Source organism: Chrysemys picta, chromosome 1 (assembly GCF_011386835.1).
Source record: "Chrysemys picta bellii isolate R12L10 chromosome 1, ASM1138683v2, whole genome shotgun sequence".
NCBI lineage: Eukaryota > Metazoa > Chordata > Testudines > Emydidae > Chrysemys > Chrysemys picta.
This window is the reverse complement of record NC_088791.1, coordinates 220,742,074-220,767,093: the sequence shown is the minus strand read 5'-3', so window position 1 is coordinate 220,767,093 and position 25,020 is coordinate 220,742,074. Positions and strand designations below refer to the sequence as shown.

Genomic DNA, 25,020 nt, shown 5'->3' with positions numbered 1-25,020 from the left:
TTATTACCCTCTTTACATGTCAGAGTCTAATTTAAAGACTCATTCTAAGAAGTTCATTTAGCTTAGCTGTTTTCAGCCTATCATAAACTGGCTGAAGGTACATTGTTTTTTTACAGCTCATTGTCATCAGCTTTATGTGGAGCTTGACAGTTTTGAAATTCCATTTAATAAACCCTCTGTTACGAGATATTAATGTGTTCCTGACAAGGCTGACAAAAGTGCCTATTGGCTCACTTAATCACAAGTTTTGTATGGGGGGATCATTTCCTGATGAAGGGAACACCAGCTCATAGAGTGAGTGAGCTTCAGGTTTTAGTAACTAACCCATGTTACACCATGTTTTACAAGGGCCAGGTTGTGTTATAAACTCATCAGTAATTTCCATCCAAAGTGGTGGTAGAGTTTCTCATCCTTCCCATACCAGGAAGGCCCTTTGCATAAAGCTGAAGTTTAAAGGTCTTTGGGATTCTATTTGGAGCACACAAAGGACCTTAGAAAGACCACACTGATTCCTTGAGCGATGCTATATCTCCATGAAGACTCTGTCTGAAAGGTTATGTTGCTGTTTTTTTCACAGCTGTGACCTGGCTGACCTATCGTTAGGCTTGTGCTAGGTGAGGCAGAGCAACTTCCGCTGCCTGCTTCAGCGAGGATTTCAGTCAGGATGTTAGGCAGGGCAGGTAGCCTCATGTCATACTCCCCAAAGTTTCAATGCTAACATTCATTTTCTGAGGATGAGCTTCCCTTTGTTTCCCCATGCCAACAGAACTTGTTTCTGAAGTAGGGGAGCCCAAACTCGCATCACCTATTGGATTTTGGAGTTTGTTGTTTTGTCTTTTCAGGCTGTGTAAATGGGCAGATTTTTGAGTTAAAAAGTAACAAAACATCCCCACTGAATCTCTCATTCTTTCCTCTTTACCCCCCCCCCCCAAAAAAAAAAAAAAAAACAGAACAGCACCAAAGCCTTCCTGACCAGGTCTGACCCTAGACCAAATAGCACCCCAGGCAAGGAGCATCTTTGGTGGCCCTCTCCCCCCACATTTGTTAAACTTTTGAATACCTTATTTTTATTGCATTTGTAGCCCATTTTACGACTTGCATGCGTGATTTATCCCTATCATATAAGTTGATAAATTTGCACGCTAGGATCTGTAAATCTGTATTTATTCATGCCATGTATAAGCAAATAAAAAAATTGGTTTCATCTAAGCTTATAGAAACTTTTTAATTTTAAGAATAACTGAAATGTACTAACATCAAGAAACTGAACTGTGCACCAACATTGGGTGGACCAGTATTAAATAGTGTTAGAGTAGGTGTCAGCCTTAGAATGTTAACCCTAGTCCTTTAGTTCAAAGGGTCACTTTTCTCGCCTTTGCCCTTGTGAACTGAAGCACACCATCAGAGAGATCCAAAGATTGACCAATGGCATTTTCAAGCGATAAAGCAACGTTAGTTTCTCGCCAGCCATCATCGATAAAAGATATGTTTGAATGAGCCTGAGCTTCAAAAACCTGCGCTCACCACTCGCGACCAGCAGCATGAGCAGAATCCTCAACCTAGCCACATGTTAGGAAAAGTGTTGCTAACAACAAAAACAGCACCCTGAGCCCGGCACCCCCCCAAGCCCAGTACCCCAGGCGGTCACCTGCCCCTAAATCAGGCCCTGTTCCTGACTCCATCTTGAGAAATCTCCTGGAGGTCAGTTACATTCAAAGAGTGAGAGTCCTGCATAGGTGGTGTCTTGAAAGAAGGGACAATTACTTACCTTGTAATGCTGTTTTTCTGAAAGATCATTTGCAGGATTGTCACTCACCCGCCACCTAACCTCCAAGTCTGCTGTTGAAGAATAAGCAGTTGTAGGCTCAGGTTGCCATAGCAAGTGCTCATTTGTCCTTATTTTTTTCTGGAACAATCCACGCCTTTGTACTCATTTTAAATGAGATACAGATAATTTATTTTTTGTATTTTATGCAATTAGAGATTAGGGAGCTTTTGATTCTTGGTCTTGAAAAGAACTGGTTGGAATTTTCTGGGGCCTCTTAGGTAGGTGCATGCTTATCCTGGTGCCACAGTGTCTCACCTTCCACTATTCCATTCCATTCATTCATGCTGTCCCCACTATCTCACATGATAGACCTCACCAGTTGAGGGTTAAGTGCTATTCATCTCTATGAGAATATTGTAAGAGAAAATGGCTATAGCATGCAACACAATTTTTTTTCTGAAGTACAGCAATAAATGTGTGGGCTTTTTCCAGCTGTTCACTCCAAGCATCAGGTAAATGTCACATAGTTGATAGGATTTAGATAGCTAGGTAAGGTTAGTAAGAGGGAAGGGGAGCTAACAAAAAAAAAAAAAAAGAAACCATGATACTGCCTCCCAAGTGTTGAAAATCTGGTGTATTTTCAGTAGAGTGGTCCATATTCTGTCCAGAACACCAGGGAGACAATCAAAAGAGAACACCTCATCCATCACTGGGAAAAATGTCTGTTCTCAAGACACCCGCACTACAGTTAGTTTCCTGTCCCAACCTGCGAGTGGGTGGGACGGAAGTGAATAAAAGCAACCTCTTCTTTCCCTTAGGAGAAAGGATTGCATTTCTAGTATTCTGGCTCTGTGGGAAGTATTGTTTTCTTTACGGTTATTCCCAAAATACATTGGTATCATCAGAAGGACAGGGATGAGCCCTCTATGTGAGTGAGACCTTCCATCTCTCGCTCATCCTAGATATAGGCTTGATTACTGCAGCTTTAATGCTGATTCCTAAAAAATTTAAGGATTCAATACTTTGATTATAGGTTAGGCTGCCAGTTTTACTGTCCATAAAGCACCTTTATATAAATCTTTTTCTCAGAATAATAGTTTTTAAATCCATTTTTCTAATAATTTATTGTTGACTGAGAAACCATTAGCGGTTTTATGGAATGTTGTTGATACTGGATACAGTCCATATTCATCAACATTGCTGTGACAAAATGGTTTGTGAAAACCATTTGAGATTCATGCAGATAATTGCCTTAATGAGACAAACCTCTCTTACTTTTGTTTACTAAATCTGTCCCATTGAATTCCATGCTTTCCTAACACTTCTACAGGATATAACACTAGCAACATTATACAGAGTGGCATGTGTCCTTGTACGCTAGATAAATAATATATACCCAACAGACACAAATTTCTCTAAAGGAGAGATTCAAAACCATTTAATATAGATTATATACTGATTATACATTATCTAGATGATATAGTTCTAGAAATACCACTTATATTTGACCGCAGTAGATGGTGTGTATAATTTACAGGGTTTTTTTGTGTATTGAGCCTCTCTTCTGAAATGGCAGAACCAACACTGCTAGGAGTATTTTTCCCTTAGGCTTCAATTTACATTAATTAAGGCTATCTCTTAGAGCCTGTACATTTTATGTATCCTCCTCTTTATCCTCACCCCATAAAAAACGTATTGCTTAGACTTTTCATAAACATTTTATGTGTTTATGCTTATAGTGAAAGACTAATACAGCCAGGTGCTGACAAGCTTCTGTACATAGTGCTACAGGGCATCTCATTTGTGTCCTGCAGGTCTCTTTCTACTTTCTGGATAAGGGATTGCTAGCTGTGTTACACTGGCTGTATTGTACTTGATACTGTTATAGACAAATCCCCAGAAGCAGTTAGAAAGAGACCACTAAACTCATTTTCCATAGGGCCAAAGAAGGATTGTAAAGTGTAGTTTCAGGGATGAAAGGCTATCTAATCTAACGGACTATCATGGCATCAAAGCGCTGGACACAAATTAAACTACAAAACTGAGTGTGGTTAAAAAGGCATAATTCTTAAACTCTCTTCTCATTGTATGTGTGATCCTTTTTGCCTTCTTTCTCGTTTTTTGTTTTCTCTTCCTGTTTTTAACTCATTTTCATAGTATATCTTTCTTTTTATATGTATTTCACTCTTCCCAATTGTGGCTATGTTTTGGGGAGAGACTGAAGGGAAAGGTCTTATCCAAGAGCTAAGTCTTGCATTCATACCTGACAGTGGTCAGGATTAGGTTACTGTATTTAAATTCCATATCCTGTAAATTCTGACTTATATGTTAGTTTGCTTATGTGGTTTTACAGTTTTCTTAGTCCATAGCTACTCTTGGGTACTACAGACTATTGTCATATCTTTAACTGCTGATGTACTTGACGTTTTGGTTATTAAACCTTTTAATTCGTGTTCTCTTTCCTCCCCACTTTCAGTCTTCATGAACAGCAAGCTGATAATCAGGACTTCAATGACTCTTCAAAGCCAGAGAAGCTAGCATATGAGGACCTTGAAGAACATGATTCTTCTCTTAAATGTAAGCTTTAGTGTGTTTTTTTCAGACAGTTACTTAGTAAATTGAAAGAGTAGAAGTTCTTGTTATTTTGAAAATTATTTTCCTTAAGGTTAACCATTCCTTTCAACCTAAAATTAGCAAAGGGTTAGCAGGGGGTGCCTGAGGGATCCATATTAGAAACAAATGTTGTTTAATACATTATGATGGAGAAGTTGCAAGACCACAGTTTAGGTTATGTCAGAGATTTCAGTTTAAGCTTTTTAGATATTATTATTATTATTATTATTAAAATATTATGCAAGTAGAACTGTGCAACCTTAACTACAGTGACACAATGTTTGTGTGTGGAGAAGAAGGTGAATATTGAGGTATCAGAATTTGCAGATAACACAGTTGTTTAGGTTAATAAAGACTGGAGAAAACTGTTATTAAAGCTGCATGATTGGGTAGCAAATTAAACTCACTGTTGACAAATAGAAAGAAATGGAGGGAGAAGGACCACCAGTTAAAGGTAGAATACTTCTCAAACATATGGATGCAGAGATCAGCATTAGCTCCAGGTGTCACACTGTCTCAATTCATGTGCAAAGGTAACAGTTCCCTACTTGTTTTCCTAGGTATCAACACAATATTAAACTCTAAATAAAACATCTGTTTACCATGGCAGACATGCTGGCTATGTTCAGTGATGAGTTGATGAAGTGGGTGACTGTTCTGTGGATTTTCCCCTTAGTATTAGTTATTTTAATCATCAGTTTTAATTCATTCAATTTAGTTTTCGTTTTACAATTTTTAAATACAGTAACTCCTGACTTAGTCATCCCAGTTAATGTTGTTTCATTGTCACACTGCTGATCAATTAGAGAACATGCTCATTTAAAGTTGTGCAATGCTCCCTTATAACGTTGTTTGGCAGCTGCCTGCTTTGTCCACTGCTTGCAGAACAGAAAGAGCAGCCCATTGGAGCTAGCTGGTGGGGGCTTGGAACCAGGGTGGACCGGCAGCCCTCATCAGCTCCTCTAAGTTACCTGTGCCGCAGCCATCCAGCAGGCTGTCAAAATTGCCGGGCAGTTCAGCTGTCCCTCCCCCCACTGCTATGTGCTGCTCCTGCCCTCTGCCTTGGAGCTGCTTCTGGGAACCTCCTGCTTGCTGTGCAGAGGGGGGGAAAGAGGGGTGCTAATGTCAGGGTGTCCCCCTCCCCCTGCTCCTGCACCCCGCTCCTGTACCTTATCTCCACAGAGCATGGGGGGGTGGGGACATGATGGGGCTCAGGATGGAGGGAGCTTGCTGGCAGCAGCTGCTGTCTCAACTTGCTGATCTACTTTAAAAGGCAATGTACTTAGAGTAGGGTCAGCATACTTAAAGGGGCAATGCGCTTCTCTCTCTCTCTCTCTCTCTCTCTCTCTCTCACATACACGGTGTGTGTCTCTGTCTCTGTCTGCCATGCTGTTTCCCCTCCCTCCATTCGTGCTGCCTTGTAGAGCGTGAGGCTACATTAACAACAATGTGTTAACCTTGAGGGCTCAGCCGAGTGCCAGTTCAGCATTTAGCAGTAAGGCATTTCCTGGGAAATATCCACCCTCTGATTCCACCACCTCAACCAAGCTTCACAATCATCTTTGCTGTGTACAGTATTCAATTGTTTGTTTAAAACTTATACTGTGTGTGTGTGTGTGTCTATATATATATATATAGACACACATATATAGACACACATATACACATAAAAAAAATAGTCTTTTGTCTGGCGAAAAAAATTTCCCTGGAAACTAACCTCCTCCCCCCCCCCCCCCCATTTACATTAATCCTTACGGGAAAATTGGATTCACTTAACATCATTTTGCTTAAAGTAGCATTTTTCAGGAACATAACTATAACGTTAAGCGAGGAGTTACTGTAGATTATTTTACTGCAGCTTGCATTAGTTGAAATACTTCTACACTAGGTATTTCTGCTCATACAATTAGGATATGACATTTATTCATTTAAATTATGAAATTACTTAATTTTACAGTAGATACTTTTAGGAACTGATTCTAATTCACCTATTTTTTTCCCTTTATTTTACTGGATTTGAGAACAGACTGGGTGCTATGAGTAACTGGGAAAAGCAGGTGTCGTGCCTATATAGAATTAGCTAAATGCCTCATCATCCAATTAGTGATGCACATGAACAGAAGGGATAATTTAAGATATTTGTACCTAGAGCTGGGTTCTAAATTAACTGTACTGAAACTCAGTGCTGTGTTGGGTGTACCAGTGAACACCTCCATTGGCATGTGAGTGGAGGAAAACCAGCGCTATCAGAAAGGAGGAAGAGAGCAGAAAGAGAAGAAACATGAAAAGCATATGCCCTGACCTGCCCTTGCATGGGTACACCCCTTGTTCATTATTGATTTCTCTGTGGCACTAGTACAGTCATTTGACCCCTGTAAACTTCCTCTCAGGACACTTGCCAATAAATATCAGGCAGTCCTGGCTGCTTTTCCTAACCTAACCTGCAGATCTCTCCAAACTGACAACACCTCTGACTTCTGGGTTTGAAAAACCACTAAACTTCTATTTAACCAGATTAAACGTAATAATAGTGTTCAGTAACCCTTGTACTTCTTACTCCATTAGGGCAGTGGTCCCCAAACTTTGGGGCGCATGCCCCTAGGGGAGTGCAGAGGAATGTTCAGGGGGACGTGGCAGGTGTTGGTCCAGCCCCCGGGGGGAGGGGGGTGGCGAGAACGCCACCCAGCCCTGCTCTGCCCCCAGCTCTGCTGCGCCTTAGGCCCGTTCCCAGCCGCACGTCCGTCTGCAGCTCCTGGACCTGGCTCCCGACCCTTGACCCCGACCGTGGCTCCTAACCGCGGTTCTGGCCCTGGCTCCAGTGTGTGTATATGTATGTGGACAGATTCAATTACAGTTAAGGGGGATGGGGCGCATATAAAAAGTTTGAGGACCACTGTACTAGGGAAAGACTAATCTTACAAGAGCCTGGCAGTGTTTCCCTTCCTGATCCAAATCTACCTTTGCATCCCCCCCTGTGATTCTGCTCCCTCTCTCCCAAAAAAAACAACCTTTTGAATTAACACCTCCCCGCCTCCCCCCCCCCCCCCCATCCAATTCCAAACAAGCAATCTGAGAGGAGCTTCCACTAGGAGTGCAAACCTCTGTGCACCCAACAGCTTGTGGTCTCTTTGTCCTGTAACATACCTCATCATGCAATTTTGCTTAACACTTATCTGATAACATCTCATATCATACAATTTCAAGTTAACCTCGTACCTTCTCCACAGCATATAAAAAGCAAAAAAGAATAAAAAAGAAAAAGGGGAAATACAGAAAGCGGGGAAGTAAATACTGAAGGAATAAAACAAAAGGAGAAGAGCAAAAATGGAGAGAGAAAAAGGAGGATGTAGCAACTATATCAGCACATGGTGCCAGGGGACATCAGGAGACAGGAAACGCCCATCTGGCAGTCCATCCTAAAATGGGTTCCATCATTGATGTAGATAATTACCATGACAGCACAGTTATTCCAAACTCATAGCAATAAAAACCTCTCTAGCACTCTCCACCCACTTGTAAGAATGAAGATACACACATCGCAAGATAATTTTTTTTTACTTTCTAAATAGTGGTGTTGCTTTTTGGCTGCAAATAAAGATCATTCTTGCTGTACTAGTTAGTGTCTTATTTTGGTGAATACATACTGTTGATGTTCTAGTTCTCTGTTTCTGTGTGGATGACTGATTTTTAGAAGCTGGATCCAAGATATAGTAACCGAAGAACGACATTGATACTTCTTGCAGTGTGTTTTATGATTATAAAAATATATGAACTCTGATACATTTATATGCATAGTTTATATGTATATGCACATTTTAGACTTCGATTGTTTAAAGACCTTTTCATTAATACTGTTTTCTGCTCATAGAATATTAGAAATGGTTTTGCTATTTTGTCATTGCTTTTGCCAGTCTGCACACATGAAATTCTGCTGTTTCACGCATGGGGTATACAAAACAACATATTGATGATGATTGTTGATAATGACTACAAAATAAGTAATATTTGTGTTTCAGTAGCCATATCTTTAGTATTAATCGAAGTTATCATTTAAAACTAATTTAAAAGAAAACCAAAAAAATAAAACAGTTGCTTTTGAGTATGTTAATCATATGATGGGTTATCTGATCTACATGAACAAGAATGAGATTTGTGCGTCATTGTACACGAGGCTGGTGAATCAAGATTGGAAGTTTTTCTAAAGATATGCTTTAGGAATTATTTTGGGGGAAGTTCTAGGGCCTGTGTTATACAGGAGATTAGACTAGGTGATCTCAATGGTCCACTCTGGCCTCAGAATCTTATGAATACCTATTACTAAGGTTGCCTGAGACTTCCCACTATAAGATCTTGTTTTCAGTTGCTTATAACTTTGCTAAACTGTAACTATTTTGGAAGGAATTTTCCGTACGAGATGTGTGCTTCAGGAGGAAAAGTTTTTGGAAAATTGTCCCCTTGTGTGTATGCATTATGAGACAGTCTTTAATTATGTAATTACATTCTATTTTTTCCACAAGATGCCTGTCTCATTCAGTGCACCAGATAGATCTGCTCTGTGGATAGATCAGGGTTGTGTAGCAAAGAAGACTGTTGTGTGTTGGACCTCTGCCTCATTTGTTGCAATAGTTGGAAGGTATGTAGTGAATGAGGCAGGGGATTGTAGGAAAAGAAAGGAAGGTCTTGTGATTAAGGCAGTTGAATTCCAGAGTTCCTATGTGATACTAGGCAAGTCACTTAAGTGACTCCCTGTCAAAAGTTTGGTTTATGTTCATCTTTTTCTCGCTACCTTACTTGAGACATTTGGATCTGACTTGCAGAAGTGCTGAACACACATTTGCAACTGAAGTCAATGAGAGCTGTGCTTGGAACATATAAAAAGCGATATAATGCTAAGTTCCATGAAAATCTAATGACCTAGGTGTCTCAAATTGGGCACCCAAAATTAGTGAATACTTCTGACTTTAATCTGTCTGTGCCTCAGTTTCCCATCTGTAAAATGGGGATAGCACCCCTTTACCTGACAATGGTCTTGTGAAAATGAATTCATTATTATTTGTGAAACATTCAGATACTATAGGAATGAGCACCATTGAGAAGCCAATGAGGAAATAAATACGTATGTCTTCAGAGCAGGGTTTGAATAGTGTGTAGTAAATAAGGCCTGGGGCCATACATTGAACAATGAGGAGAAAACAACATATTGAATAGTTGCTCATTAAGTGAACACCATTCATCCTGAATGAGGTGGGTCCTGTGGACAAAATAGTATGTGATCGTGTAATTAAAGACTATCTCATAATGCATTACACACAAGTGTGACTAATTAAGGTTGAACAGGCATTCTGGCATTTCCTAACTTCTGAGTGCTTTTAATGTTGTTTTTTGTGAGTGGGGTGTGTGTATAGAGAGAGAGAGAGAGAATGTGAAGGAAACCTTGTTTTTTACAGTTTGTGGCTATATTTATTTATGGATCAAATAAGATTTTTAAAAATCTTTTATCTCACAAGTATACGTTGATTTCAGTTGTGCCCGTAGCTTTAGTAAACACGTGTTACAACTAGTTTTCAAAGCCAAACAATGTCATGATTATGATTAAAGTAGCAAATGCAGCCTACTTGATAGTTCTTAATTTTCAGTTAAATGGTTGAGTTTGGAGGGGAGAGTGCTTAATTAATGGCTTAAATTTATGTATTCTCACTCCAGCCATTCCCACACTTCGTGTCCATTCCTTTGCCCCACTATTATAATTACAGAATAATGAGGCCATTGTTCAAACTTCTTCTCCAGATCAAGGGGACATTCCAGAGCAGCTCGAAAGTGATGTGTCACATCCATCTGGGGACAGCGTCAATGGGAGCAATGTCACAAACGCTGTGCCAGCAACAGCCACTTCACAGCAGGATTTAAGTGAGTTCTCAGCTCAGAAACAAAAGTGAATACCCTTTTTAGATGGCAAATGCATTAAAACAAAAAGCAAACAAAAATTAGCATTTTGTAGTTTCCTGTATTGAAGTGGTTGAAAACTTTTCTCAAAGCTAGTGTTTAGGTACTAAAGAAGAAGGAATACATCTTTGTTTGTTAATTCTTGACTTACTGTAGGATGATGATTTTCACCAATACTTCTGTTAACTTTGTTTTAATTTAATCTTTTAAGCTTGCTTTTTGGCTTCTGAAGAGACTTCATTTTTTTTGGCCTCAGTATTAATTTCATGATCTTTGCTTCTTTAGGGAGAAGCTTTCTTCAGCGTTTCCCTTAATGTGTGTCTGCATTTGCTGATTGTCTTGCATACCAATTCGCTGAGTATATAATCACTATTGTAAAGGGTGTCAATATAAAACCCTCAGAGATAGATAGACAAAGATGATTTAAATGCAGCATGCTTAATTTCTCCAATGCTTCAGTACAGCTATATATAATGGTCTGGAACAGCTTGTTTGGTATGAGTCTTACCCAAAGGTGTTGCTGTGGGCAGAAGGCTTTCTAGCTTCAAATAACTTCTGGTATTTTGTGCATGTAACAAATTACTTACTTTATAGAAATAAATGGTCTTAGCATTTAAACTCCACAGACTTAACTAGATTTATGTGCTGTGATAGTTTTTCCTAAATAACTGTTTTATAATACTTTGTATTTTGTAACCTCTTGTATCCAAATATCTGAAAACACTTTACAAATTCTAAAGAATTAAACTTTGCAGCATCCTTATGAGGAAGACAAGTAGTATCATCTCCATTTTACAGATCAGGAAATTGAGGCCCAGAGAGGCTCAGGTTAACATTTTCCTACTTAGAACCGAAACTAGGGCATCTCTAAATCCATATTGACCTCAGGGGGAGCTGTGTGTGTTTACAACTTCTAAGTCAGGCCACTTATTTAGAAGCCTACTGTAACTATGGATTTCATCTACTTTAGGTTAGGCATCCAGATTTGATTGAAAAATTTGGCTTAAATAACTTGCCCAAGGTCACTCTGGAAGTTTGTGGCACAGCTGGGAATTATGCTCAGGTCTCCTGACTCTCTCTCCTCTGCTTTTATCCTAAAACTGTTCTATCTCTTCGGCTTAAGTCTTAGAGTTTCACTGTGTAACCAGTAAGATAAGAAGACCTACTAATTGAAAAAGAATTGCCTGGTAAATTAGCTCAAATTAACAATATGGTACATGTGTAAACTACACATCCAGGTTTTTTAGGTTTATTATAGGTGCCATACAGAAACGGTTACATAATCAATTTGCTGCTTAATTGTTTGTCTGTTTTCCATCTTTCCCAACTGGGACTACCAATTCACTCACTGTATTCCCAAGCTGCATGTCATGCTTTATTTCAATAGCCACCACTTGCAAATCTTAATTACAGCACTGTGTATGTCAAATGGCACAGAAATAATTTTGTCTCAGCAGTGGTTGATCAAAGCCAGTCTGAAGAACAGAAAAGAGAAGAGAATGAGAAAAAATGGGAAGAAGAAAGGAGAGAAAGAGAAGAAAGAAGGCAAAGAGAAAGGCAGGAAGCACTGGAAAGGGAGGAAAGAGAACTAGAAAAACTGAATGAAGAAAGGGTGATGTAATATTTTAATTTCTGACAGGAATGCAACTTTGTTATACTATATAATTTGAACTAAATGAGCCACATAGCAATCCTAGATGACTTCCTACATTGTTTTTTCTATGTGAATTTAACATAGAATAGTTTATCTTGGATTTGCTCTCATTTCTGTAGCTACATAATAACTAAACTTTGCTTCTAAAAATTTTCCCCAGATTAAAAGCTTGCTGTCCAGTAATTCATGTTAATATGTGACACTATTGTGTGGCATTGGTTTCAACAGGGACAGGGTTTGGTTTATTCTAAGCCAAAGCTAGAGACTGTTTTCTAAATTGGCTCCCAGATTGGAACAAACTGAATGAAAAAAATAATGTGATACCTAATACCAAGTCTCTACTTAAGTAAAACTCCCGTTGACTACAATGGGACTTTGCCTGAGCTAGGACTGCATGATCTGGCCCGTCCCAAAAGTGTGAGTGAATATGGTACATGTCACATTAAACACTTCATTCAGATGGAGCACAGATTACTAGATTAGACTAGCAATGTACAGAACTTCATATATAAACATATTGAGTTAAAACCTGATTGAAATATTTTTGAACTGGCTGGTCAGTTTTAAGTGTATTGCTGTTTTGTTGTGTTTTTTAGAAGTTGACCCAAGATTCGTTGAAAAGTGAAGAAGAAACAAAAAAGACAGACCATGAAGTGGAAGACTCAGAAATCAGTAATCCTGACGCTAAAGACAATTTGTGTGACCCTCGTCCTAATCCACTAGAAAAATACATGAAACTGATACAGCAGAGCAGAGAGCAGGAGCTGACAAACAAGGTGATATACCAAAACATGTAGGCAGTAAGAGGGTGATTTCAAAGTGTGACTCTAGAGGACAATGTTTTGTCTGAATTACAATATATCCATAGATATTGAGGTGGAGAATACTGTCAACTCAATTTGGTCTTCTTCATTTTCAGTGTGAAAGTTAGAGTAACAAATTGTGAGAAGAGGAGCAGGTTTATAATATAGTTGGTCTGTTCACTGTTGGAGATCTGTCTTCCCAAGGGGTTTTGCCTAGGTCATGTGGGAATGGCAAGATTGCGTTTCTTATATAAGGCTGTGCCCAGCTATATTGCATCATGTCAAACAGTAACACAAAACAATAGAATATGTGTATTTAACGTAGTTAGAAATTAATGGTTTCAAAATGTTGTATGTAAACAGAGGATAGTTAAAACCGAGGGCCTAATTTTTAAAGGGACCTCCTCTTGCACGTTCACTAGTCGGTATGCATAATGTACATAACACACACGATAGAATTTATACTTCCAAAACCCATCTTTGCAGAAATTGGGTTTGCCTCTGTCACTGCTATCATTTATACATGTAAATGAGAGTGCACAAAAATTGCAGGTGTGAAATAGCTTCCAGATGAATGGATGTCAAAAATTAAACATTTAGCCCTGAGAGAACAAGTGACTATGTGATGGGAAAAAAATTCCATTGAAGCACTCCAATGAGTGGATTGTCATCAAAAATGGAATTTCTTGTGTAATAAAATTATTTTATACATTTCTGTTCAGAAGTGGTTCACATTTTGTATCCCCAAACATCATTACTTTTGGGATGTAATACCATATTGCTGGCAATGTGCTTGCTCTTCTATAAGACATTATTTAAAAAGTCATGGTGTGCATAAAACTACATAGATAGATAAGCTATTGTTGTCAACAAATGCTATGTGCTTAAGCTCTCTGTAAGATCATATGCTACAATGGTACTATGATGTTTGTAAAGTTAGGCCAAAGAACCAAATTTAATGCTTTTCTCGTGTCTGCCAGAGCTCCAAAAAAGAGGAAGCGGAAGAAGAAGTATCACTGATAGAGAAACTTCTGTCTAGTGAAAAAGATGACAGGTCAGGCTGGATACAATTATTATTTAAAGCTGAAGTATTATTAATTACTAAGGAGTCACAGAAATGGTATTTCAGTTACTTGAAAATGTGACTCATTTTATTAATGTGATAGTTGTGGTTTGATTTATAGTTAACATGTCTGCCTTTTCAAATGAAATTCATACATAACTTTCAGACAAACCTTTCTCCTAAACAAGTAGATCAAAAGCAATACGCTGAAGTTAGGTATCCTTTTAAGTAAAGAAGACTATTTTTTTCTTTAATTTTCCTTAGAAAAATGCAGCCCTCTTCTCTTGGGTGAAGAACTTATTACAGCATTTGTAAACACCCTCATTTACAGTGATGTTAAGCAACTACATTCAAGGGAGATAGGTCAACAGCCCTGCTGATTAGCCCTTCATTGCTGGGACAGTAGCAGCACAACCTCCACATTGCCCAGAGCTTGAGAGAATTCCTGTGGGTTAATGACACTCTTATTGCCTAACATCTCTGCAAGGCCAACAAATGAGAGTGCCAAATTGGCAGAGTAGGTTTGGTTATGTATATATTTGCTCATTCTGGCACTGGATTGTGATTAACAATTTATTTCAGGTAGACCAGGAAAGAGTTGTTGGAGAATAAAAACTCACTTGCTTCAGCTCTGAGCCCATGGTGTAAAAGGTTCCTTATCCCATTACACAGGTCCCTAAACCATCCCACAAAGCCCATTTTTTCATTCCGTCTATTAGACCTGTGGGCTTTTTTTTTTTTTTTAATTGCAAATAGAAGTAGTGCAATGTTATGCTCGAGTGGGATTGGCTTGTCTGAATTTTTACATAAAGAGCTAATTGTTGAAGTAAATCTTGAACTATCCCTGCTTCCCAATGATTGGTTGTTATATGCTTAGCTAAAACTAGAGGGTATTTTAATGCTTTTTCTGCTAATGCTTCTGCGCTTCACCTATGATGATGGTCTTTCCATTTAACTCATTGGAAGTTAGAGTAACCCTGGTACAGACAAAAAACAGCAGATGTAGCTGGAATATTTCAGTAGAAGTTTGAATGGTTTAATAAGATACATTTACTCAAGTAGATAAACATTTATTGCATAATTTAAATTTGTAAGTTGTAACTAAAGTGTGTCTTCCTTACTGTGGCTGTGTTTACACTACAAGGTAGTGGTGTGACTTCCCCTGCTTGTGCTAGCTCTCTTCGGCAGCTGAGCCATAGCCCATAGAAACCCACCTGAAACCGGTGGGTAAATACCCTGCCCTGCCCAACCTCCGGTGCCACTACCCAGGCTTCTGCAGCTACACTATTTATACTCGTATTGGTCAATGAGAGCTAGCGCAAGCATGTGTAGACTAGCAAAGGAAATTACAGCTCTAGCGCATAGTGTAGGCAGTTTCTATTTCTCCCCTCTCACATGCTAAACATTGTGTTACGTAAGGTTGTGCATGAATGGTGACATAAGGGATTCCCATCTAATAAAAACAGTGTATTATCTATCCGCATTGGGGTAGTGATCAATGGTTCCGTGACTAGTTGGCAGCCGGTATCAAGTGGAGTGCCCCACGGGTCAGTCCCAGGGCCAATTTTATTCTATGTCTTCATTAATGATCTGGAGGATGGCATGGACTGCACCCCTAGCAAGTTTGCAGATGACACTAAACTGGGAGGAGTGATAGATACGTTGGAGGGTAGGGATAGGATACAGAGGGACCTAGACAAATTAGAGGATTGGGCCAAAAGAAATCTGATGAGGTTCAACAAGGACAAGTGCAGAGTCCTGCACTTAGGACGGAAGAATCCCATTCACTGTTACAGACTAGGGACTGAATGGCTTAGGCAGCAGTTCTGCAGAAAAGGACCTAGGAATTAGTGTGGATGAGAAGCTGGATATGAGTCGACAGTGTGCCCTTGTTGCCGAGAAGGCTAACGGCATTTTGGGCTATGTAAGTAGGGACATTGCCAGCAGATCGAGGGACATGATCATTCCCCTCTGTTCGACATTGGCGAGGCCTCATCTGGAGTATTGTGTCCAGTTTTGGGCCCCACACTACGGATGTGGAAAAATTGGAAAGAGTCCAGCAGAAGGCAACAAAAATGATTAGGGGGCTGGAGCACATGACTTATGAGGAGAGGCTGAAGGAAATGGGATTGTTTAGTCTGCAGAAGAGAAGAATGAGGGGGGGATTTGATAGCTGCTTTCAACTGCCTGAAAGGGGGTTCCAAAGAGGATGGATCTAGACTGTTCTCAGTGGTAGCAGATGACAGAACGAGGAGTAATGGTCTCCAGTTGCAGGGGGGAAGGTTTAGGTTGGATATTAGGAAAAACTTTAATTAGGATGGTGGTGAAGCACTGGAATGGGTTACCTAGGGAGGTGGTGGAATCTCCTTCCTCAGAGGTTTTTAAGGTCACACTTGACAAAGACCTGACTGGGATGATTTAGTTGGTGATTGGTCCTGCTTTGAGCAGGCGGCTGGACTTCCAACCCTGATATTCTATGATTCACAAATAGATACCCTCTTATTTTTTGATAAGATGATTTCATTGTGTCAGAAGCTTATGCTCAGACACTGGTATTAATTTTCAAGAATCCACTTACTGCCTGGGACTATTGACTATGTCACTGTAATTTGAAAGGCTAATTTGTAAAGCAAGAGGTAGGAGGTTTAGAGTGATCAAACAGTAAGTGTGAAAAATCAGGAGGTGGGGTAGGGGGTAATAGGAGCCTATAAAAGAAAAAGATCCAAAAATTGGGACTGTCCCTATAAAATCGGGACATCTGGTCACCCTAAGGAGGTTGTCCCTTCTTAAATCTCAGGCAACTGGAACTTTCTAGTAGAAAGGGAAGATATTTAGAAGTATGAGTAAATTTCAGGTAGAAGACTGCTTCAGAACCGATTCATAATTCCTTTCCCCTTCCATCCAACTTTTAGTGCTGCAGGCGTCTCTCATGGAGAGCCGGATGAAGACTTCTGGTGAATAGCAGCTACTATCTCCTAATGACCAGCACACTGGAGGATGGTGTGAAGTTATGTAAACAGTCACTACACCACAAGAACTGAATATTTTCATGCACAATGGTTTCAGCTGGGGATCAGAATTAAAGTTTAACATGTTCATATTAAAAAAATTAGAAGCCTTTTACAAAGACATTATCCCAAATGAGTAATTTTAGATGAATCTACTATGACTGGTAGTACTAATAGCTGCTAAAATCATAAGCACATGGCCTAACCTCTGTGTTTTAAGCTTTCCCATATCTTTACAAAATATTCTAGGAGTCACTGCAGCCTGTTGATCAGAAAGTGTTTGTTTTCATATTCATGAAAAAGCTCTGGGCTGTGACTGAAAAGCAAAGGTGCCTATTCTATTAGGATGTAAAGCAGTTCAGCATTTTTTCAGGTAAATTAGGTGACTTTTAAAAAAATACCATCTTGCCTTAAGAGAAGAGTTTTAAAGATTAAATGATAAAAATGAAAATTCAAAGTAAGTAGATTTGAAAGTGAGTGTCTTTTCCAGCATGCTTATATTGCTGGTTTCACAAATGGCATGTCAAGAAGACCATCTCTGACACAAGGGCTCAGATATGCCGATTATGATTAAAATTTTTAATGTGTTCTGATAGATACCTGATAATTATTTCTTTGAAACCACCTTTAGATTAGTGTAGTTTTTCACTGGAGATAACTTGTTTAAGTACTTTCCTAAAGCAGCAGCAAGACGGGGGAAGAATAATACATTTTTTTAAAAGGTGAGCTTCATGCTGTTTCACTGCTGGTATCTTCAATATTCCATAAGAGAGGGTACAAGCATAACTGTCTTAATCTTCTACATTTTTTTAGGTTTGCATTTTATAGACTGGTCTGGTATTTTATAATAAAATGTGGCACCTGTGCTCTGACACGTTCTCATTGAGGTACAGAATTTCTAATTAGTAATAAATGTAATATGGAAGTACTCTTTGGTTTGTGGGTAAATATTTTAAAGCAGCAATATGTACTACTCCAGAGGTTCTCAAACTGGGGAGCAGGGAATGTATTCTGGGGGAGAAAGAATGAGATTTGGGGGGGACCCCTTTCGTTGCACATTTTACCACCAGCAATAAATAACTAGCAAAGCGGACTTCTCCAGATCAATCAGGTCCTCAGTTAGTGCTGTGCATTTTGTGCATTTCTGTTCAGATGGCAACAACTTTGTATAAGCTTTACATAAATGCACACACCACATCATAGCAAATGGATTAAATTGTAAGCATGGACCACAATCACAGTTTTGCTCTTGCTCTTATTACAATGGCTTGTTGGCTCACTCCTACAACAGAAACATAGAAGCTGAAACTGATTGAAGTGAAGCACTGCTGCTGCATCGATCCATATATGTACTTGTGTGGCGGGAGATGTAAACTACTACAGCCACAAAGAAAGGGGGCATAATCAAATAAGTTTGAGAACCACTGTACTATACAGTAGGTATAGTGAAGGTGCAACTAGTAGTGCACTTGATTTGGGTCATGGTTACTGATAACATGTAACAAGTCGAAAACCCTAGCTTGACTCTCAGGTGGTTGCAGGGTTAGCAATCTCTTTCTGTAAAACTGAGTGCATGAGATGTGTAATAATTAACATTGACTGATTCTTCATTCAGCCACAGTCACTATTGGGAAGTCAAGTTGGCCATACTTAATAGTTTGTATCCCTTATAAAAAAGCAAATTGAAGGAAAACTGTCATTTCTCTGCTTTAACTAACTTTTTTTTAGTAAATTAATACTTAGCTTAAGAGGATATTTACAGGTAACTTCACAGCAGAGCCGAGTGATTTGGGATAGCAGCTGAGTATTGAGAGGTAGGGACATTTCCAATTTTGTATAACGCTCAAGAACCAAATATGAAGAAAAATAATTACATCATGCACATGGTCTTCTGTCCTATATGTTTACTGCTCAGGGTATTAGTTTGATTTTAAGAACTTATGAAAAGCACTTTGGTGCATGATGCGACTTGAATTTGTTCTTTAAAATGCTTTAGCAGTTGTGGGCTATTATCACACTGGAAACATCTACAGCCTGTGGCATGCCCCTGAGAAGCAAAGTCCTGGTAGCATTTCTCCCCAATCTGGTGATATATTCAATAAATATTGAATTATTTTACTCAGGATGAACTTATCAGAGATAAATTCAAAAGTTGTAAGATGTAGAATTCATCCAAATAAAGTAACTTTCTCATTGTTTGTACAGCTCTAACTGTCTAAAAAGAGGCTTAAAATAAGTATAGACAAATGGTGTGTCTATTATCTACAAATATTTATTGTAACACTTGGATATAGCTACAGGAAGCCCTTGGCACTGATAGAAAATATTGATTCACTGTTAGGTTACAAAAATTTATACATAGCAAAATTTAATGCTCTTTACATAAAAATATTAGACTACTTAAACAAAACTTCAGAAAACTCCCAGTAATAGCTACATCGAACTAGAAAAGAATTAGGCTTTAAGACACTGCCTCCATTACCCTTATGCAAACACTGGGCTAAAACATCACCTGCATTGCTGTAGAAATGTTTCTCTTTCATGCAACAGGTAAAACAAGCACTAGGCTACACTGTCATCTGCTCTACAGACACTTTGCCCCTTTTTTAAAAACTGTCAAATTAGACTTTTAGGCATTTAACCAAAAAATTCAACTGTAAGATAATACTTGAAAAATGTCTGTCCACATCTTAATATTGACTTAGCTAAAGAAATTTGTGCTTCCTTTTTATTTTAATATTCAGCCAACAGTCAAAACTAATCAAACCACACATTAACTTAACATGGGAATATAACTTGACTTTACCATTTAATTTTTTTTCAAATGACTGATACTTGATTACCCCCCCATACTTATATATATTTTGTAAAGAACAAACACCAACTATACCCATCACTAATACTCAAGATATCACTGAATGTTTCTGAAAAAACAAAATGAAGGCAGACTGCTGTGGGAAATGACTTTAACACGGCACCAGATTTTTTGCTGAACACCACACTTGCTTTTTGTGATTTTATAAAGAGAAAATGAATAAGCTCTGGCTATAAACTTAAGCACCGAAGTAGAGAAAGATGGCTGACTAGTGGTCTGCTTTATGGCTGTATTTTTTTATAGCTTATGTCAAACTCTGCAGATTCACTAGTCTGCTCATTTGGAATAGTCAAATCAGTTTCATTTTAATAAGGTAACACTTTTTGCTTAATAATACAGATAATGGTCTCCTGCTACTATATAAATGCTAAGACATTTATAGAAAATAAATATTAAGGCAAAGCTGACATTTATTTTCAAAGAAGGGGATCATTATCTTGACAGGCATCTACATTCCATCAACATATCCATCAATTAATAAAAATAATTAAAACTTGGAGCAGCTGAGCGATTACTCAGCACCCAGCTTACGCAGATAGTAAGTGCAGTAGAGTGACAGTGGCTCACTATAGCATTATTGAAAAAGATGTGGCTCTGAAAATGGACTTCTGGTCTTCAGCCCATAAAAAAAAAAGTGTTTTTAGTTAGACACTTGCCCTTTTATGAATCAGCTGCTTTATTACATGCTGAGATTGTATCAGTAAATAAACGTGAGCTATGAGAAATCTGATGAGCTAGCCACAGTTTCATTTGGTATAGAACTGGGATAATTGTTTTATCACATCTCATAACTGTGCAATTATTTATGGCCATAAATCTCCTGCTACTTGCTGTTTTGGGTGACCCACTACAATTTTGTGGACGAGCTTTAGGCCATAAGAATTAATACCAAGAGTCTCAAAAGGATGACTGACTGGTCACTTGTTACAAAGTGTTGCCTTTTAAAATGGCTGGACCTGAAACCTCTTAAATCTGTACTAAAGAAAGGAAGGTTACCCACTGGAAGGTTTCCCTTTGAACATGTTCCAGGAGCTTGAATGTGAAGTTTTTACACTTCTGTATTAGATTGTTTGGTAGACATACATCTGTACTGCAGAGCAGCTGTTTGACGATTTGTCAGAACTACAAAATTCTTCTGTTGAATTACTCTGGCAAACTTTTATGTGTAAGAATTGAGTTGCTCTTTTGACCGAGACTGGATATCTTGAAGCTCCTGCTCTTCTTTTGCTTTGATATCTTGGTAAGCTTGCATTTTGCTTGCATCCTTTAAGTAGGCCCAGTTAGAAGACAGTATCATGAGGAAGTGGATCTGGAAGAGAAGGGTGAGCATGATGGCTAGTGAGCATGTCAAGAGGCAAAGCGAGCTGCTAGTCAGATTAAGACGTTCATTAAACAAAAGTTATTCTACATTAATAAGCATTTTGCTATTAAACAGCACAGAGGCTCATTTCAATTGACTTCTAGAATTTTGCATGCTTATCTTCTAGTTTGCTTATTAAAAACTAGCTAGAGAGTGTTAGTATGCAGAAGTAGTAAAAATGAACTAAAGAGTTTTACTGATCTGTTAAAATGCAACACAGGAAAAAAGGAAGCAAAAATATAAGCAGCTTTTTGCATTTGGCAAATATATACTCTGAAGCTTAGAGTCGATAACTGATGCTTAAGTTTGTGGTGTTTTTCTTTAAACACATGTAGTGCAAAGATTCTGGTGAGATTTCCCTCCCGTTCCATTCAACCCCCCCAAAGAAGCCTAAAATTGTAAACATTGTTTACTATGAATAATAAAAAGCTACATTTTAACATGGGGAAATTAAATAAGGAAACGTGAGTCCGAAACTATAAGTAAAAGCATGCAGGCTGAGTTAACAAATCTTAGTGGTAGCATTTTTATAACTTTTTTTTTTTTTTAAACTCCCATTTTCTACTTTCAGGTAAAGTTTGAGCATATATAGAAATTGTTTCAGTTTGCACAGTAAAAATCTCTTGCCATCTTCTTTTCACCAAATTTCATGCAAGAAAAATCTACATCTGAAAACACCTTGATTCTTTTGTGCCTTTTCAACAGTGTTGGTCTATGCACAGTTTCACTTCCCATACAGTCAAACTTATATTTTGAGATCTGGCTACTGAGAAATCAGTTACTACTTCATAAACAGAACCAGCACAAAAATTACCTAAATGCTGTTTCTTACAGTCAGTTTGGGGTCCAAAAAGGAAAGTGATTGTTTTACGCAGCGCTATAGAATGGTATTTTCTTTTTCCAGAGAAAGCATGATTTGGCAGTTACTTGAAAATTTAGTATTGAAGTTTCAATTCTTGTAGAGTTTCCTGAAGCCTCACTAATAGGCTGTACCTTGTGACTTTGTCATCCATACACTGGAAATACTGGCAAATGTATAGGGAGCCTTTTTAAAAAAAAAATACATTTGTAAACACATGGTACTGTATGTCAGTCAAACAGCTATGTACTGGCACTATTCTAATCAACCTGGTCCCTTGTACACCATCTATAATGGATGCTTTATTCTTACTATTGAAACTAGTGCACAGGAGAGAGAAAAATAACTAATCACTGCCATTTAAAAATTTGTTTGAGAGAGAACTGTTAGGATGTCTTTCATTTAATAACTCCTGTCTTCAGAGGATGATTTGCAACAACTAAAGTAACTGAATCCTCTCAACGTTTAGAAAATAGCCAGATCTCATCCACATCAAAATTCATATACAATAAGTCATTTTATTAATCTGATATGCTAAACGATGCTTACTGAAGCTATTTACAAATTACTGTAACAAAATTGAAAAGCTAGACTCTTAGTCTAGAGTGTCAGTGGTATTTCAGGCTACACATGCAGCTCTTTACTGGGCTTATTCAATTTAGAATTTAGTGCAGCAATCTTCCCGACTCTTAAACTTCAAAACAGCATAGTTATATGTGGTAGCCATCATGTAGATCAGCTGGTGGAAAAGAACAAAATACAGGAGAGTAAGATACAATAAGCTGACGGCTCAAGCCCTCTTCAAGCAATTTTTCGATCAATTCTATGACAGACATAACTGTCTCAGATGATGATTCAAGACTTGTACTAAGCAAATATTTTGCTACTCAGTTTTAGATATAATCTACAGTCTGGCCTGGGGCGGCTACAGTGGAAGAAGAGTGAATATCACCCCTGAATTTGGCTAATGCGATGTTAAAAGTTGATAGCTCCAATAGTCCCTTACTGTAAGAAAAAAAGTGAAACATGCCATCTTGTTACTGGCTACGTTTCCACTTGCTGCCTAAGTAGCTTTTGTAGGCCCAGTACCAGTGACCTGACCCCAAGTGTCCTAGGTTCAGACAGGCAGAGTAACTGGTTTACATACTACCCTTCACTGCGAAACAAAAAAAAGGGAGGAACTGGGGAGAGAAATGGCTCAAGTTTAAAAATCCCAGAAGCAGGATATTTCAGAACAAAAGAGTCAAGAAGTTTGGTTATTTCTAAAGAATAAAAAAACTTAACTTCTTATGGCCAGAATTTGGGATTTTTCTGGCTTTAAATTACCAGAGTTGGGCCTTGCCCCATCCGGAGTCAAACTGGAATTGCAAACTACAAACAGAGTAATTTATCAAATGCTATTAAAAGAGTTGCAATAAGCAAAGTTCTGTTCAAAGTATTATCCCCTCAAAGTTTGCTTGCCTTTATGATGGATGTTCTAATTTAAGAAAGCTACATTGAGGTGCAATGCACCTAAATAATGGTGACTATTCTACAAGCTTAAGTGCAACAGGTCACTCTGTTTTATTTGAGGTATCACTGTTTTCAAGGTGTTTAATATCTTATTAAAAGCTGAAAGGAGTGTGTTAAGTTTCATTAGAAATATGGAGGATGTTACCCACCAGGGCTATGACAGTGGCACCAGCTCCAGCACAGGCCACAATGAACAGATGATAGGACATGTAGAACTAGAAAAGAAGAGATTAAAACAAATATTTTAATGATTAGAGGAAAATACAATTGAATCTGTTTGCCATTTCAATGTAGAACTCTAACACGGCAAATTTTTTTGTTGTTTTTTCTCTATTGCTCTATTTATATTACTGGTTATTTACAGAACAGGTAGCCCAGAAGACTTTTAAAAAATTTGTTAGAGAACAGTTTTTTTTCTGGCTTTGGATGGCAGGAAGAAAGATGTTAACAATATTGATATTTGCCACTGTTGCATAGATGGTTTTGGCATGTTAGTAGAGGCTTCTGAAAAACGCATTTATCTTCCAATATGACTTTCTTTGGCTTCTGCAATAGCCCTGTAGTTTGTTATTGTACCTCATTTGTGTTGCAGATGTTCTCTAAAATTGGACCACAAGCCCTGCCTGGTACAGCATTCCAAGGGATGATACCTGAAATGACAACACCAGAGCAAAATGTACAGTTAGTTCTAAACAGCCAACGCATAACCTTCCATTCTTCTCAAATCTTATTCCTCCCCACCCACATGCCAGTTGTGTTCCCTTATGATGCACCCACACATTGACCAGTACAGCTTTGAGTTGGCAGGAGAAACTACAAAGAAATCACTCAGATTGTGCATTCTCCGTACACCAAGACTAGCTGCTGCTTGCCAAATGTTCTCAGATGTAGGTTTCCCATATGGCAGCCAAATGGTGATTTTACACACTGTTGGCCTATCATATGTGAGCACGCCCAACTCCCCCGATTACGAGGGGCAATTCGGCTCTCAAAAGGTACGTGGCACCTTTCAGAATTGGGCTCAATACTGAAGTCCTTACTAGGCCAAAACACCACTTGAGTAAGATTTCATTATTTTGGTGTAGTTGGTGGTAGGGAAGAATTACAAAAATACAGTATTTCCTGTTTCATTTCCAATGGGTAGAAAACATTTTAGGTGAACCCATGTACGTATAAATCCAATACTGCAGACCCCTTTCACCCCCATAGTGAACAAGATGCTTATTTACTGACCTTATTGATTTTTAAAGTAAATGAGATCTGGAAGATTCTAAATGTTTAAACTTTTAGGCCCATAACAGATGTAAATCTTAAATACAGGTCAATATCTTTCATTTAAAATATACTACAAGCATGTTTTTCAATTCATTTTGTAGGCCTGGCCATGTTAGTTTTAATCTGCAGCTGATCACTTTAAAATATATTATTGTCTGTCTTCGCAATACAACTTAAAGAAGAGTTTTTAACACTATTAAAGCCGTTCAAACTCTCCTGGTTGGAATTAGTGGTTGTGGCAGGGGCAGACTGTCTGAACATGAATTTATCTTAAATTCATGGTACAG

The 25,020-nt window shown here is 38.4% G+C and overlaps 2 protein-coding genes across 18 annotated transcripts in view; one reads left to right on the top strand and one right to left on the bottom strand.

Annotated features, from left to right (window-relative positions):
- OFD1 (OFD1 centriole and centriolar satellite protein) overlaps window positions 1–25,020 on the top strand; it is a 62,164-nt gene that overhangs the window by 35,832 nt on the left and 1,312 nt on the right. For 4 of the 8 annotated variants that reach the window (XM_008172060.4, XM_042840171.2, XM_005287825.5 and 1 more), the window contains exons 18-23: window positions 4,245–4,345; window positions 10,169–10,288; window positions 11,779–11,936; window positions 12,575–12,754; window positions 13,762–13,835; window positions 16,757–17,780. In XM_008172060.4, the coding sequence (XP_008170282.2) occupies window positions 4,245–4,345; window positions 10,169–10,288; window positions 11,779–11,936; window positions 12,575–12,754; window positions 13,762–13,835; window positions 16,757–16,802 (679 nt within the window). In that variant the 3' untranslated portion in view covers window positions 16,803–17,780. Of the gene's footprint in view, window positions 1–4,244; window positions 4,346–10,168; window positions 10,289–11,778; window positions 11,937–12,574; window positions 12,755–13,761; window positions 13,836–16,756; window positions 19,451–25,020 lie in introns of those variants that run through there. The other 4 variants (XM_065580640.1, XM_065580644.1, XM_008172062.4 and 1 more) reach the window with 2 other exon arrangements.
- GPM6B (glycoprotein M6B) overlaps window positions 19,105–25,020 on the bottom strand; it is a 130,741-nt gene continuing 124,825 nt past the window's right edge. For 4 of the 10 annotated variants that reach the window (XM_005287831.5, XM_005287827.5, XM_005287830.5 and 1 more), the window contains 3 exons: window positions 24,035–24,108; window positions 23,608–23,673; window positions 19,105–21,036 (listed from right to left, as the gene is read on the bottom strand). In XM_005287831.5, coding sequence (XP_005287888.1) covers window positions 20,887–21,036; window positions 23,608–23,673; window positions 24,035–24,108 — 290 coding nt within the window. In that variant the 3' untranslated portion in view covers window positions 19,105–20,886. Of the gene's footprint in view, window positions 22,686–23,607; window positions 23,674–24,034; window positions 24,109–25,020 lie in introns of all 10 variants that reach the window. The other 6 variants (XM_065580648.1, XM_065580646.1, XM_005287832.5 and 3 more) reach the window with 2 other exon arrangements.